Raw genomic sequence first — 15,287 nt, forward strand, 5'->3', positions numbered from 1 at the left:
CAGCAGTGCAGAACAGTAAAAGCTGAACCTACAACTTTTGGAATTGGAGCAAGCAAAAAGAAAAACTTCATACGCGCCAGGTAGGGGTCGAACCTACGACTTTCTGCTTAGGAAACAGACTCTCTATCAACTGAGCTACAGGAATAGTTGTTGTCCACCTTGTTCAGTTGAGGAAACTGAAACCGTAAGAAAAAGGCCTGTGCTGTAAATATTCAATTGCCGCCAATGAATTTCGAAATCCAAGAATTTATTAAAAAGAAATTCGAAATCAAACTCGAGAATTCCAAACCGCAATCCAGTGCGAGAAATAGAGAGAGATGGATGAATCAATATCAACCTTCTGTAAAACCCTAGCATGTTTCTGCAAACATCTTCAATCCAGTTCTGATACTCTGAAAGAATCGGTTGAAAGACGACCTATTCCTCTCGGTATGTTTTCCTAATCCCTTTTTTTGTTTTCTTTTGCTCTTAAATAATGTCTCAGTTTCTCTAAAAAATTCTGTTTTTATTATCCTTTGTATGTTCCCCTCAAAGATTCGGCATCATCAACTTTCATACAGTGTCTGAATCGTAGAGTTAAATCTGCTAGTTCAGATCTGAATTTACTCGAATCTATGGCGTTTGACACTGTATCATTTGAGGAGTTGTTAGGGCACTGCAATGAACTCTATAAGAAGAATCAAGACGATTTGATCGAGCTTGAAGATCGGTTTAAAAGCTTTGGTTACATTCCTGAAGGTAATAATAAGCAACAACTATGAAATCCCTAATTTAATTATTATGTATTTGTGAGATTAATTAATTTATTTATTTTTATGGGGGTATTTTAAGCTGAAATTGACGATGAAGATGAAGTAAGCGAATTGAAGACACCACCTGGATACAATTCCAAGTTGTTTAAGTCCGACGAATTGGATTTATCAGCTTTCTCTTGTGAACCAAGGTCTATCATCAAAAGACTTGAAAATGACGATTTGTATCCTTTCTATCTATCCTTTCTATCAAAGTTCTTTTACTATTTTGCTCTTTTTACTTAATGGGTAGGTTTAGGTTGTCAAGAATGAAATTTCACATAGTGTTTAAAATCGTGCTACTGCAAGCTGCATTTGATTATAGTATCTAATATGGAGGTCACATCACATATGATTACTGTGTTGCATTTCAGCATACTCTTATGGTGGTTGAGCAACATTCGGTTAAGTGGGCTTTTCTACTAACCTTAGTAATTTAGTGCATGTAGAATATGACTCAGTTTTTGTAGGAAAACCTCTATTATTGGCTCAAAAGAACTCTAGACCATAACACAAGTGAGTGCGTAAATACCTACTTGGATGCCCTTTAAAACAAATCCCCGAGGTGAATCAACATGGTTGAATTATGGTTACCTGCTGTCTCCCAGCCGTCGCAAGTGAGAGTTCAAAGCCATCAGGCTGATGGGTTACAATTTGGAGCGGAGGAGGAAATGCTCCATCGTTGGCAAAGACATTCCTGGAGGACGTGCCTATGCGGATTCTTTCATTATATTATGAACCTGCATCAAGTAATCTTAAACGGACATTAATTTGAATTTTATGTGTTTCTTGACATTAGAAAGATTTCAGAAATCCTTAAGCATACAAAATATGGGACTTTCGGATGCTTGTCTCGCCACCTTAGCCTCTGGAGGTTAGTGCAGATAATTTTCATAGAATTTTTTTCTCTGTCAACTAATTTGAGGGTAGTTCTTAGAAAATTCAAAGTTTGGTCATTGTTTCTCGTCCGTTTCCTCTTCAATGTTCTTTCGGCTATTCATTGCAGCCAGAGGTGACATTGATATGCCCTCTTTGAGGAGGCCAATAAAGTAAGTTCGTGTAATATGTTCTATGATCAATGATCTTCTAGTAAGGTATCTCATTCCTGAATCTCACTTCTGCTTCTTCCTTTTTTAAAGCTTTGATGATGCTGAGCTGCCTGGTGCAAAAGGGCGTCATGAACCTGCAACGGAGGTGTTGGACAAGGCAGGAGGTGTGGAACAGTATTCCTCTTGTACTCTCAGTCTTTATAGTCCGATTATATTTTTGAGGATCTGATTGTTTTATATTTCTGTCATAAATTTAGGGGAATTGGAAGATAAACCCAAGTCAGTTGGAGCAGCGGCTGCCACTCTTATAAAAATATCAAAGGATGACTACGAGAGTAATGTTCCTTCTTACATGAAAAGTTTAGCATCATGGGAGGTATGTTTCTTCTGTTGTGTTGAAATCCCTGTAATATCGTGAGTACTTGTTCTGCAATCTGCATCATATGCTTGTTACCTGCAGATTGTTTTTCGTCTACATATAATATGATAAATATGACAGTACTAGCCATATAGAGTATATACAGAAGCACATGGCCCACAAGTAATGTTAAAAGAATTAGAACTTAATCACAAAAAAACATGAGCGAAGAGAGACCATTAAAGAGTTTCTCAATAGAGGCAGGTGTCTAGCAGACTGCACAAATTTGATACATGGTAAGAAATCAAACTCAACATAGAGTAACATTTGGGTGAACTACATTCTTGGCGCTTTGTTAATAACATTGAAAACCAAATTACAGTTAGTTCCGTTCTGTTGTGAGGAATTTGTCTTAGCAGATTCTGTTACTACAATACGGTAGTGTTTGAGTTGACAAAATTATCAGTATGGTATTGCTGTGGTGCTTGACTGCTTGGTCTCTGCAAGTAGTTATAAAATTGTGCGCGTCACTACAAGATGCAGACCATGTCAAATTCACAGTTGTGAAATGGTTGTTTTGAGTGGTTTGCTTAGTATGCAGTTTACAATAACATCAAAGTCAATTGAAAAATCTACCAAGTAAGGGATACCCTATATGGAATCTGGGTATAACAGTGTTTATAAAATCTCTTTCTGAATGACGGCTTACTATCACTTGTACTGGTCCTATAGCTCCTGTTTTAAAATTTCAGGAGTTGGCTACTTTGTTAGAGGTTATCTTTTGTTACTTACTCAATTATCTAGGTTGCCATTAGAAGTGAAGCTTTGAAATGTTGTTTATTGTTGTGAATTCTGACTCAAATGTTAAAATACTGTAGGATATGGAATCAGCTGTAGATACGATGAACTCATGCCTAAGGGAAAATGAGAAGCCGAAAGATGGCAACTTATTTTACCAAGATGACCTTGCTACTTTGAATCTGGTTTTGCACAGTCAAGCTCTTTACCTTCTGGCTTCATCTTTGTTGTCAATAAATAACTTAATAAAGTCTCCCTTAGTTTGCCCTTAACAACCCCAGGAGTAAGTCATGAATACATTGATTTTTTAACCCCAAATTGGACGTCCAATGGTATTTCCACATCTGAATATTTTGGTGCGAAGGTCATTAGACGTAGTGCAACCTGTCAAAAACCTGCAAGGGTTTTAAGGTGGTAAAAAATATAGCCTTGTTCTCTGCAGTTCCAGTAACAAGGCATACTCCACGAATAAATTGATAGAAGAAGATTTGGGACTTTTTCCAGGACGTTTTTTCTTCCAAATCTGTTGTCCAGGTCCTCTCAACGGTACAGAAAACTGTCGTTGTCAGGAAACTATACGTGACCTTTTTAGGGTGCTGGGTATTGATGTAACTTTTTTTGAATTGTGCAGGGCCAAAAGTGAGATCTTACATGCTACTGCTACTGCTCCTGCGAATGAATCGTCTTGTTGTTGAGACTGTTGGCGGATCAATTGTATATCGAGTTCTGTAAATTTCGAACAGCCGATTTCATGAATTTTGCAGGGCCAATACTACGTGTTGTTGCTCCTGCGTATGAATAGTCTAGTTGTTGAGAGTTGAGACTGTTGGCGGATCAATTGTATCTCGTGTGCTGTAAATTTATTGCCGTTCTATGTCGAAACATTATAAAGTCATTTGGTCAATTGTGAATCAAAGTCATAAATTTCCAAGTTTTTGGCCCATATGTGTATGTTGTGGTGTTTTTTAGAACTTTGATTTTTATGAAATAGATGGCGAGTCGCTTTTCACTCCCGTTTCATGCCAATGGGTGACGACTTGACATCAGAGACGAGAACACCATTTAAAAATTATTGTTTTTTCTACCACCGGGGCTCAAAGGATTGGAAGTTAATTCCTACCAGGAAAACAACATCCAGCGACCTCCACCCTTGCCGTTAGGAAAATGAAGAACATTAAAGACGTCGTGGAAGTAAACTACTAGCCAGAAATCTGTTGAGTTCTTAATATAGCACACCTAGTAGCTTGATGGTAACTAGAAACAACCTGATTACAGAATCACAGATGGATGAGAATAAATCCTTGTATGACTTGCCTGAAAACAGCATTGCCAAAGTTCTTTTACACAAACCTTACAGATACGAAAAGAAGACCATGAACCCTTGTACAAACCCACCAACCGTCTGAACTGAACTAAACCCAATTCTTTAATACCGAACAAAGACAAGAAAAGCAATGTCAAGACACCTCAGAACAGCTACACACCATATACAAAGAGTCCAAAATCTTCTTATATACCTACTATTACACTGGAAAATAAGATTTAGAGGACAACTGCAAACCTCACATCCTACTACAACAAGGGCCTTCATATTCGTCCTTTTTGTTTTTCTTTACCTAAGAACAAGAGACGTTCAAGGAGCTACAGTTGGAAAACCAGCGGAAAGGAAAAACTATATATAGCAAAAAGCCTTAATCAACACGCTGTATAGAAAGAATACACAATTCAACAAAATCAATATGCAAACACTGCAGACACCTCATTTCGTTGCTAGCTTCATTCTCCAAGCGGATGAAAGATTAGTTCCCATCTTGTCTTATCACATTTATGCACACGTCGCTGAAGGATTAGAGGGTCCAGTAGGTAGTCACGAAGGCTTTATCAGCTTTACCCTAGTTGTAGATTTTTACTGGCTTTTCGAATGTATGGCGATTCTGCAAATGGAAAAGCCACTACACATTAGGAAAAATAAAATAAAAAAGTTGGACGACTACTACCAGCAGGTTACTTTCAAGTAATGCAAGATGAAAGTTCAAATAACCAAAATACAAAATTCTTATAAAAAAAACACACACAATTATCTCAGCATCGGAAGAAAACTGCCATCAAAGCGGAAGAAACAACAGCCTAGGATATAATCTACCTGATTGGCTGCATATGCTCTTTTGGGGGAACTATCAGAATGCTCCAAGCCAAGGTACTGTTCCCAAGCTCCATAAACATCTCGTCTCTGCAGTGCAAAAAAGATTATTAGCAAGTTAGGTCAAAAAAACAGTAAAACATTGGTAAAATCGAAAAGAACGAACATTAAAGGAATAACCAGACACACCTGAAAACGGCTGGACACTACATCCGAGTCCTGAAGGTACTCAGGACGGCCCAGTGACAAAAATGCAAACTTCCACTGGTGAAACATTAAACAGATTTCAGTGCACGCACAACTGAGTGTACAATGTCAATGTGTATAGGTATTCAATTGTAATGTAATGGTTTTTAAACAAGAAAATAAACCATGTCTGAAAACAAACCTTAGCGAATTCCTCGTCAGGAATCTGCAATTTTTTCTGTATGCGGAATTTGACTGCACCTAAAGTCTCTCCTTCATGGATAATTAAGAAAAATGGTTCCCCAAAATTCTGAACCTGCTGCAGATCCAATGTGAACGATATCAACACTTGTATATGCTTCGCAATTTACACAGATTGTGATGGACTGCTATTAAAACTTTAATGTACCATTTGGGTTTGAGATGCATCCTTTGTGAAGTGATAAACATGAATCAAGCGATCCTGAGGACCCAAGTTCTTCTCCTCCTCTGGAATCTGGAAGATGAATATAAAGCAAACCATTAAAAAGATATAAATTGAATGTCAGACTTCACAATAAAATATCATACTTGAGAAACAATCAAACAAAATGGAAAACTCAACAAACTAATTAGCTTACCTCCTCTGCACGAAGAGTCCAGTACTGATCATTAATGTTCTCAATCTTCTCACTAAGCGGGAAAATCTGTACGATACCAGTTCAGTATTATTCACAAAAACTCACAAAAGCAGAAAATGAACTTGTATGACTCGTTTTAACAACATTAAGTTGGGCCTCAACTGCATCATTAGGGACACCTACAACAAGCATCATTTGCCTGGAAGACAGCATGCAACTTTAGAGGTCTCTTTACTTCAGAAAGTATTGCAGAGTCTCATAACAGTTGCAATTGAACAATTTAAGTTTCGATGGGATTCTGTTTTAGTCCGACCAAGTTGGGCAAACCAACAAGGATATTACCTCCATATTTGATATTTGACAGTAAATAAACTAGCTCCACTAGCAAAGAATATGTTTAAAAATAACTTTAGGGTATATGTAACTAACACATCCAAATGCTAACACGATACCTTATAAATCTTGTGGTAGAAAACTTCCAACAATCTAAGTTCCGCATCGGGATGAGACAGCTCAACCTTCAGAGAGTTGAAACAGGCAAATAAATTTGTGTACGTGCAAATAATTGGGATTACTCTGAAACATCTTTCTGCTAGTAAGTACAAAAGGTAATTCGGTAACCTGAAAAAAACATCTTTCTGCTAATAAGTATGACGTGACAATGTTTTAACTGTACGATACATACCTTTGTCTTCAGATCATTTATCACGTCACCTACTGTACTTTGTTTTGGAAGTCTAATACTATGAACAACGGTCTGCGAACAAATCAAATCCGACTTTATTAATATCATAGCCTTCACATGATTCCCATAGAGATTATGAATGTGGTACATTACTACATTACTTACATCTTCTTTTGTTGCATGATGGAATGCAACCTTTAGAGTTTTCAAACCTTGCAACTCTGGTAGAGGGATGTCCAAGACTTCGTAATACAAAATATCAGATGTCTGTTGATAAGATTGAGAAAAAAATTCAGCCAGTCACAAAATATTAAATATTCTAACCTAAATATCAAGCTTCGGAAACCGCTAGGTCAGGGTAAGGAACTACCTGATTGTAGTGAACCAACATCTCAGACAAGTGGTCAACACCTTGGTACTTAATAGCTTGGGGTTTGGGTTGCTGAGAGTAACAGTTATGAGGGGTAAGTCTGATCTTGGTTGGGTCATCCAAACCAAGATGGCGAGCAACTCTTTCCGTGACATCATCATATGTTAAGACCTTTGACCTGCATATACAAAAAAACAAAAAGTGAAACGAAACTCAAATAGTCAAATATATATCACAGAACACTTTTTAGATATGGAAGTACTTACAGCTCTAAACAAAAATCATCTTCCTTCGGCTTCTCCAAAGATCGGAAATGCACAACCTAACACACCAAAATCAATAAAGACATTTAAAATAGGTTATGATTCATGAATACACTCAAGATCATTCTACTGTGTCAATTTTCCTGCCACCAATTCTGTTGTTTAATCCAACTACTGATCATACGATAATGCATGTCACAAATACCTGACGGTTATGAACATATTCAAGAAAAGTAGGAACATCAGGATAGCGGCATAGTGTCATACTATCAGCTGAAGTGGGTTTCTGGAAGCAAATAATGTCTCCATCTTCAAGCTGAACAAAAAAAGGCAATCCAAGTAAGCAAAATAGAATCAAAAAAAAATAAAAAAATCCCAACAGGTGGAGATTATGCTCTTCAGCTACATTACCTGGCTAGCACGGAATGTGAGCTTCTTGTCTATGTGCTCACACATAACTGTGGGCTCAAACTTTATTTCCTGACATCAGAAGATGAGCCCTAATCAGATGCTTGCATTAATGTATATTTAAAGCTTCAATATCTGGGTTGAAGACTACTGAACAAAAAACTAAATACAGAAACAAGTTATTGAGCAACTCCAAATCTCAAAGAAGGGCAAACCTCATAAAGTTCTATTTCTTCATCTGGAGAGAACCCAGCCATCTCATTAAGCTTTTTAAGAATTTCCAAGGGCTTACCACTACCCTTCACAAAGAGTCTCCCCACATACCTGATATATCATTTGAGTGTCTCAAAACTCACAAGGATAATAAATTCTGACCAAATGAAAAATATGACAACTCAAAACTCAATACATACCGAAGTTCTTCTTTTTCAGCATCATAAAGCTTGAAAAAAAGAAGAATATCTTCTTTTGTTCTATCAGGAGGAGGAATGGGATGTGATTCCTGTCGAGTAGTACATATGTCAGAACACGGAACAATAAAATGCATAGATCCAAACCAGATTAATGTGTTATCCTAACAACTTAGGAGGACAACTTAAATTGAATTAAATAGTCCAGAGATAAATTTTCCATATATAACAATTACCGGCCCAAGCTCTATTTCCAAGAATAACTTTAGTTCCGCATTGTGAGCCTTATTTGAAACTTCTCTCAACTGTCCAACCTACAATCCAAAAATGAAACATGATGAGCCGTGCGCTGGGTTTTTCCATGTTTCGCCTCACTCGAATAGTGGAGATTAGAAGATCTAGAATCTAGTCTTATAAAGAAGTGGCTCATGAGTCATGAGAAACTCAAAGAGCAAGCATGTTAGTACTTCAGCAGAAGGAAATCATGAAAAATGGCAAATATTTATGGCCAAGTAGTTACAGATTGTGTCTCCTCTTGAGGCGTTAACGGTCGGTTTGGACGATAAGTATGATTTTGACGCTTTGCCCATAACCAAAACCGTTGAAATTGCACAGGTACACCAAACTCTTTAGCAACCTCCTCCTGCAAACAACTTCAAGTAAGAAAACCGCTATATCCAGAAGACAAACAACTACGAAGCCAGCTATAGTTTTATTATGTTAAGAAGATTACAAGTAAACATAAGTTTCAGAACACTGGTGAATAATGAATATAATAAGAAGATACCTTGAAGAGGTTAAAAGGCATCTGTTTCTGGATACGAAAACTGCGAACTTTGTCGTGATCAACAAGATCAAAATAGATATCCCTCCCAATCTGTTCAAAAAGGTCCTCATTTCGAGCAACCTAGAAGCAAGCAGTACCACACTAAATGAGTTAACATAACGAGATAACAATGGAGCATTGATAACAAAGGGAACGGTGAGGGCGAGTACCTTTATAATGGTATACAGATGAGCCTCTGCTTTTTCTTTCTTTTTATGCTCCTTTTCTTCTTGTTCTTTCTTCAACCTAATCTGTAAGATGACAGTGCAAGTCAGTATTAACCCTTCAAGAGTTCACAGAAAGCACATATGACGAGCATCTCACCCTCAGGTGTTCAGCGATGTCCTTCTCATCCACGTTACAAATAATTTTATCTTTATCGCTTTCACGTATATACACAAGCATATATGCATTTGAATATTTTGTAAATTTGAACGGCGTATTATTGAACCCTGGATTTGTCTGAGGCAACTGCAAGGCAAAGTGCAAAGAGAAGAAAGTACCAGTTAGGATGACACTTCAAGTAAATAATCATATTGACAATGAAAATGATAGTTATGACAGTAACTTAAATTTTGTGATGCAATAAAGATAAATATGACAATAACACTACTGTAGGAACAACACAAAAACAATAATCAGAGCACTTGATTGCTGAATATCACCTCCTCCTCCCCACCATACTGCTCTTCTAATGCCCGCTTGATATCTTCTTTTGTTACCCGCTCATCATCGAATTTGAACCTGATAAGAACAAGTTCTTTTACTACCACGCCAAACACTGATTTAGACAACTTTCAATTGGCAGGCTAACTTTTTTTCTTATACATACCATTGCTCTGACAGTGTTGGTCTTATAAAAGCATAGTAGTGTCCACCATGTACCCCACCACTGTGAACCAAAACACTGCAGCAATAGAAATAGGAGTAAGATGCTAACAAAAAGATGCATTAATATGCATGACCTTAAATGAGGACAAGTATTTTAAAAAAAAATAAAAACAGACTAATATTATTGTTGGCAATTGTACAATGCTTCTAACAAATGCTAACAGATTACCATCCATCTGCCACACATTACAATTCATACATAACCTTTATCAAAAGCTCTTACCCATCAGTTGAATACAACATAACTACAGTACAAAACATAGGTTCCCACTCAGATTTTTATTTCTTGTCAATAGTTTCTTTAAACCATGATAGAGCAAACTATTTATGATCTATACATCAGCCATCGCCTAACTAACATCCACATTGCAATATATGATCGAGAAGCTAGAACAAGATCTCTGCTTCAAGATTCAAAACCTTTTGCACAAACTCCAACTCCCAGGTTTATGATTTCGATTCTCAATCAGGATATAGCAAAACCAAGAACTAGCCTAAAGAACCAGCTGCCACCAACTCAGAAATCTCAGAACTCGAGCACTAAAAAAAGCTCATCAACATTTAAGCAGAACCAAGATAGTCAATGGTTGCAACAACTTTGAAACAGTTTGCGAGTTCATACCCATGAAGTGTGTAAAGATTGCGGACTCTTCTATCAGCATCTGGTGATAAGTATTTGCCGTCCTCCCTGTCAAGATCAAGTTGCAGGGGGAATTCATACCGATCATTTATCTGTAAAGTACCAGTAATTACTTGTTAATTTACAGCGAAAATACCACTTTCATTCTTGATACTGACCTTGAAGCAAGTACTTTAAAGAACAGTAAAAGTAAAGACGCTTTGATATGTATCAGTACAGTTAGATTATACAAACTAACCTTTACCATAGTATCCCGCATAAAATCATATTCAAACCGTTTTAGCTGGAGTTGGAGAACAGGTGGGAAGTCAATGAAAAGGACACCCTTCTTTGCATCCTGAAATAAGAAACCAATTAACTCTCTACTCCACTGACTTCAAAGAGAAGCGCCTCATCCAGAAACTTTGGCTGAAGTTGAATATCAAGATAATGCGAAACAGATAGATAAATAATAACTCATTCACCAATAGGGCCGTGAAGGTTATATCATAAATAAATGCATCACTAGACTACATCATAGACATTGTACTGGCTTACAGTTGGTCAAAAGCTATAAAAATAGCAAAATTACTAAGCAAAAAGAAAGTTTTGGAACATCTGAAGAAGGATTCCTATTTTGTAAGCAATACATAAAAAATCCATAATTTCCTAATAACATGCCCTCGCATCATCACATGGGCGGACCAACTCAAATTTGGTATATTCATGTGACTGACCTGTAAACCATGTTGTTCAGCATGATACTTGTTATCACCTTCAAGACGCTCCACTTCCACATACTTGTCGAAAGAAGCATAAACATCCCGACAGCCTTTTACATCAAGTTGAAGGTCTGCAAAATACGGCGATCAGTTCTGGTTCTTCTGAACTAGGCCGGTATCTTGATTCATTTGTTTTTGAAAAGTAAGCCAATCAAATAAACGGACAAGTCAATGTTGTAGAAATCATACCATAAAATGACTCCTTTCTAGTAGATTTGTAGTCCACATTAATGCATTCAATGTAGTTCATATGGTGACCTTCGAACAACTGTTGTATCGTACCCTCCACAACAGTTCCCTAGTAAAATCAGCACAAATTAGTATAAACAAAAGAGGCGGTGGAAAAGAACAAAAAAACAAGCAAGGTGAACAACCAAATGTATTAGTCTTTCCCTCAAAAACTTTTATCATGCATATACCTTCATCTTATCTTCAAGCTTTTCACAAAGAACCCTATTAAGTTCCTGCACATCATGTTGCATGAAAGAATCATATGTATCCCATCCAAAAGATTTAGTCAGCTCCTTTGTTGCGACGCTATTGTCACTGTACTGAAGCTTATAAAACAAACTCTGTAGAGCCAAAGGGATGCTTCCTGATGGCAAATCATTCTCAGTTGTTGGCATATGGTACACCGCCTAAGATGCAAAATCCACAGTATCAAAACATTTATACAATCGGAGGGATAACCTGTGACTGAAATGATAACGAAAATGTAGATGCAAATCCAAACCTTTCTAAAATAAGGAATATGATACAGAGTCTGGAGAAGAGAGTTCATATAACATGTTGCTCCCTGATTCTTAAGACCAACATAACCTGTCTCCTTTCTGGAGTCATATGTCCAGTAATCCGTGATTTTACGGACAGCAACCTCCGCTTCAACTATACATGTATCATTTACGAGATACCCTCTTCCGGGGTCGTAAAGTTCACTAAGAGGCATGAACGATGTAAAACCCCAATCACTTTCTCGTGCAGTAAATTGGTGTTGTGTATCTACAGAATGTAGAAGGGTTAAAGTTAGCATTAGATTACAGAGCACTGATACCCAGCTACGAAATATGCACATGTTTCATGCAACACATAATTGAAAAGAGACCAACCTTGCATAATAAACATATAGGTGCGCTGACAATATTCAAGTGTTTACGTCTGCTAAGCAAAATTTTCTTATCAGAATTATAGATCATTTTTATAATTTACAACGGGTGTTACAACGACAAAAACCCAACTACTACCATAAAGCTAGGCTTTTCAAAACCTTATCGTAAACATACAGTACGCCCTTATCATAACCATGCAGTATGCCCAAGTCAATGTTTGTTCAAAACCTCGGAGATAGACATCATTTTATTGTAATACCGAATCACAACATGTAGTTGCAACAACCTCCAAACTTTCCAAGTAATGATATTTGCTACAAAGATAGACAAGACACAATCATAACCAACAAAGGGAGTACCTTTTCTCACTGTGTACTTGTTATGGATTTGATTGACGATTGCCAAACTGAACTGTGCATACCTACTCCACCCATACGGCAAATTAGCTGAGTCCGCAACATCAAGGTACATAGATAAGTGATCTACATTATTTCCCTTGGGAAAAATCAGCACCCGCCTAATGACAGTAATGCAAATCATCAGAGTTAAGCAAAAATTTTAAAAAGAATTAATAAAGAGGAAAACAGGATCAACTCAAAAACACAACAACGAACAAAAAAATGTGGATGTACCATTTATAAGCACCAACAGTGAAGACATCAGAGTAATGTTTCTTAGTGTTTAACCTAGAAAAATTCTCAATCGTCCAGGTAAATCTCGAAGATGCAGGATCCTCAACCGGCTGATTTTCAACTGTACTAACTGCTTCTGCTGTTGCGACTGTCAAAAACAAACAACACAAACCCTAAGCATTACTAAAATTCACCTTACCACCATAAAACATTCAAAATTACTAAACCGAATATTAAGATTACCAAATCTAACAGTTAAACCACCAGAAAATGAAACCCTAAATCCTAATTCAACAAAACACTATAATTTGGGGAATCAGGTAAAAAAAATAATTAAACATAATCTTACCTTCCATAGGTTGAGGACCTTCAACAAACTCTGAATGTGGAACCAACATCTCATCATCCTCCTGCTATAATAAACCAACAGTATAAATTTTAAGTTCGGATCCAGTAAAATCGAACTCTATTGATCGAGTCAAAACTCTTACGAAATCAAACAAATCTATGAAACGAACTATTAATCAAATTAAATCAAATAAAAAAACCCTAATTTAACATTAATTTGAAAAAACAAAAATCACTGAAATAAAAAAAGAAAAAAACTTTCAAGTGGTAGAATGAGAAGAAGAGAGGGTTTTAGTGAGATATACATCTAACGGCGGAGGAGTCATCAGAGTCATGTCTGGAAATTTGAAGATAAATTAAACGATTTCTGAGAAAAATCGAAGCAGAGATTTTTCGTGTTCTTTTTTAGAGAGAAAAAGGGGAAGAAAAAAAATAAGAACGAGGAGGAAAAGAGAGAAAGAAAGAAAGAGTGCTATGGGATTTAGTCCGAGAGGGCAGTTTCGGTATTTGCGGTTTTGGGAGAAGGAGAAACAGTAAAGTGTTTTTACAGTGTGGTCGGTATTGAGGAGGATCGTGTACCTTAAGTTTTAACCGTCGGATTGATTCTTTGGGTTTTGAGGAGGTGTGTGTTTGGAGACTGGATATGGTGACAACGGTCTGCCCGCGCTGTGGATGATGAGAGAGATGAGGAGGGGAGTATTATTTTGCATAAGTTAGTGTACGAGGACAGCAATGTATGTTTGTCTTCCCCCTCGACTACGTCGGATATTGTAGTGACTCACTTCTCAAGACAGCCAAGTGGCACTGGCAGGGTAACTTATTTGGTTTGTAAAATGTAAAAAATATTGAGTTAGTAAAATGTAAAAAAAAAAAACTAGTTGGGATTTATTTTTGATTAATTCATTTATTGCGTGGTAAGAATTATGAACAAGTAACATATATTTTTGGAAAATATTTTACTTGTACGGTGTATGTATACGAACATTTTTTGATCAAGCAGCATCACATTTTAATATTATGGAATATGAATGGTATTTTATTGGGGTTTCAACCATTTTGATTTTCCGGTTTAATAAAGTGCCACCGTTTTCTTCAGGATTTATTAAATGCCACTCGTTATCAATTCCGTCAAGGCTCATATGATTGGTCATTTATTGCTGATCGGGTCAATTTTTCAAGATCTAATTACTTAACTATTCTCACAATCAGTTTTTCCTCACTATTCTTCTTCTTTTTCTCCCTGCTCTCCGTTTCTGGCAATTGTGTCAAGAATATATGTGGTTGCGAGATTGAAGAAACTTAGAGGAAACGTTAAAGTTTGATTGTTGGTGCTGGTGATGATATTGGTTGGACAAGAAAAATAGAAGAAATGATAAACTGAAGAGAATCAAAAGTTAGGGTTTTAGTCTGAGTTGAAGACAAATAAGAATTGAGAAATATGGGGTGAATTATAGGGTTTTTGCTGGAATTGAAGATAGGGTTTGTGAGAATTAGGTATGTAACTGAAGAGATGGTCGGAGATTTGAAATAGTCAGTTAATTAGGGTTTCGTGAAAGATTTAAAGGAGTTTAAATAAGTAATTGATGGTGATGCTGAGTTTGACTGAACACAGGAAGTCGACAAAAAGGTAAATAAGTATGATTTGAGTTAAGTTCTTCTTGTTTTGATTTCTTCCCGAATATTAGATGAGAATTTGGAAAACTAGGGTTCCAGTTCTTCCCCAATTTTAATTTTAATTAAGGTTTGATAGAAGCGACGAATGAATGGATTATTGTGACTTAGGTATTATGAATTTCTTCACAAATGCGGCTGCAGTAAGAGAGAAGTAAGAAAAACAACGCAGCTGCTACTGATGTTTATGAGAGATGAAATCGATGGGGAGAAGAGGTTCTGTGGAATTGAAGCTAGGGATCGAAGCTGACAAAGTAAGAAAGGAAGAAAACCTTTTGTGGTTGGTAATGGAAGCAATAGATGATTTTTTTAGTGGAATTAGAAGAGGAAGCTG

The 15,287-nt window shown here is 36.8% G+C and overlaps 2 protein-coding genes across 8 annotated transcripts; one reads left to right on the forward strand and one right to left on the reverse strand.

Moving 5' to 3' along the window:
• Positions 1-291: 291 nt before the first annotated feature.
• LOC113322327 lies at positions 292-3,967 on the forward strand. 5 transcript variants are annotated; one of them, XR_003347106.1, is made up of 9 exons: positions 292-429; positions 535-738; positions 832-976; positions 1,595-1,665; positions 1,798-1,840; positions 1,931-2,004; positions 2,098-2,216; positions 3,077-3,542; positions 3,628-3,967. XR_003347106.1 is itself a non-coding variant. In XM_026570401.1 (9 exons), exons 1-9 carry the CDS (start codon positions 318-320, stop codon positions 3,637-3,639), a joined length of 885 nt encoding a protein of 294 aa, XP_026426186.1. In that variant the 5' UTR covers positions 292-317; the 3' UTR covers positions 3,640-3,967. The 5 variants fall into 5 exon arrangements, 3 of the variants coding, with proteins under 3 accessions (XP_026426186.1, XP_026426185.1, XP_026426187.1); XR_003347107.1 differs by having other exon boundaries at positions 3,077-3,530; XM_026570401.1 differs by having other exon boundaries at positions 3,077-3,181.
• Positions 3,968-4,280: 313 nt separating this feature from the next.
• On the reverse strand, positions 4,281-13,736 carry LOC113322326 (ubiquitin carboxyl-terminal hydrolase 12-like). 3 transcript variants are annotated; one of them, XM_026570397.1, is made up of 32 exons: positions 13,588-13,736; positions 13,284-13,344; positions 12,935-13,082; positions 12,662-12,819; positions 11,930-12,195; positions 11,616-11,834; positions 11,386-11,494; positions 11,152-11,267; positions 10,674-10,772; positions 10,418-10,527; positions 9,737-9,811; positions 9,570-9,648; positions 9,229-9,375; positions 9,075-9,155; positions 8,866-8,985; positions 8,599-8,721; positions 8,315-8,392; positions 8,082-8,170; positions 7,884-7,992; positions 7,672-7,740; positions 7,466-7,576; positions 7,264-7,319; positions 6,998-7,175; positions 6,793-6,894; positions 6,628-6,699; positions 6,395-6,460; positions 5,943-6,008; positions 5,732-5,818; positions 5,525-5,641; positions 5,326-5,400; positions 5,140-5,226; positions 4,281-4,930 (listed from the first exon to the last, which is right to left on the reverse strand). In XM_026570397.1, exons 1-32 carry the CDS (start codon positions 13,615-13,617, stop codon positions 4,889-4,891), a joined length of 3,345 nt encoding a protein of 1,114 aa, XP_026426182.1. In that variant the 5' UTR covers positions 13,618-13,736; the 3' UTR covers positions 4,281-4,888. The 3 variants fall into 3 exon arrangements, with proteins under 3 accessions (XP_026426182.1, XP_026426184.1, XP_026426181.1); XM_026570399.1 differs by having other exon boundaries at positions 5,525-5,638; positions 13,284-13,347; XM_026570396.1 differs by having other exon boundaries at positions 13,284-13,347.
• Between the last annotated feature and the right edge of the window lie 1,551 nt (positions 13,737-15,287).

Source organism: Papaver somniferum, chromosome 11, assembly GCF_003573695.1.
Source record: "Papaver somniferum cultivar HN1 chromosome 11, ASM357369v1, whole genome shotgun sequence".
In the NCBI taxonomy this organism is placed as follows: domain Eukaryota; kingdom Viridiplantae; phylum Streptophyta; class Magnoliopsida; order Ranunculales; family Papaveraceae; genus Papaver; species Papaver somniferum.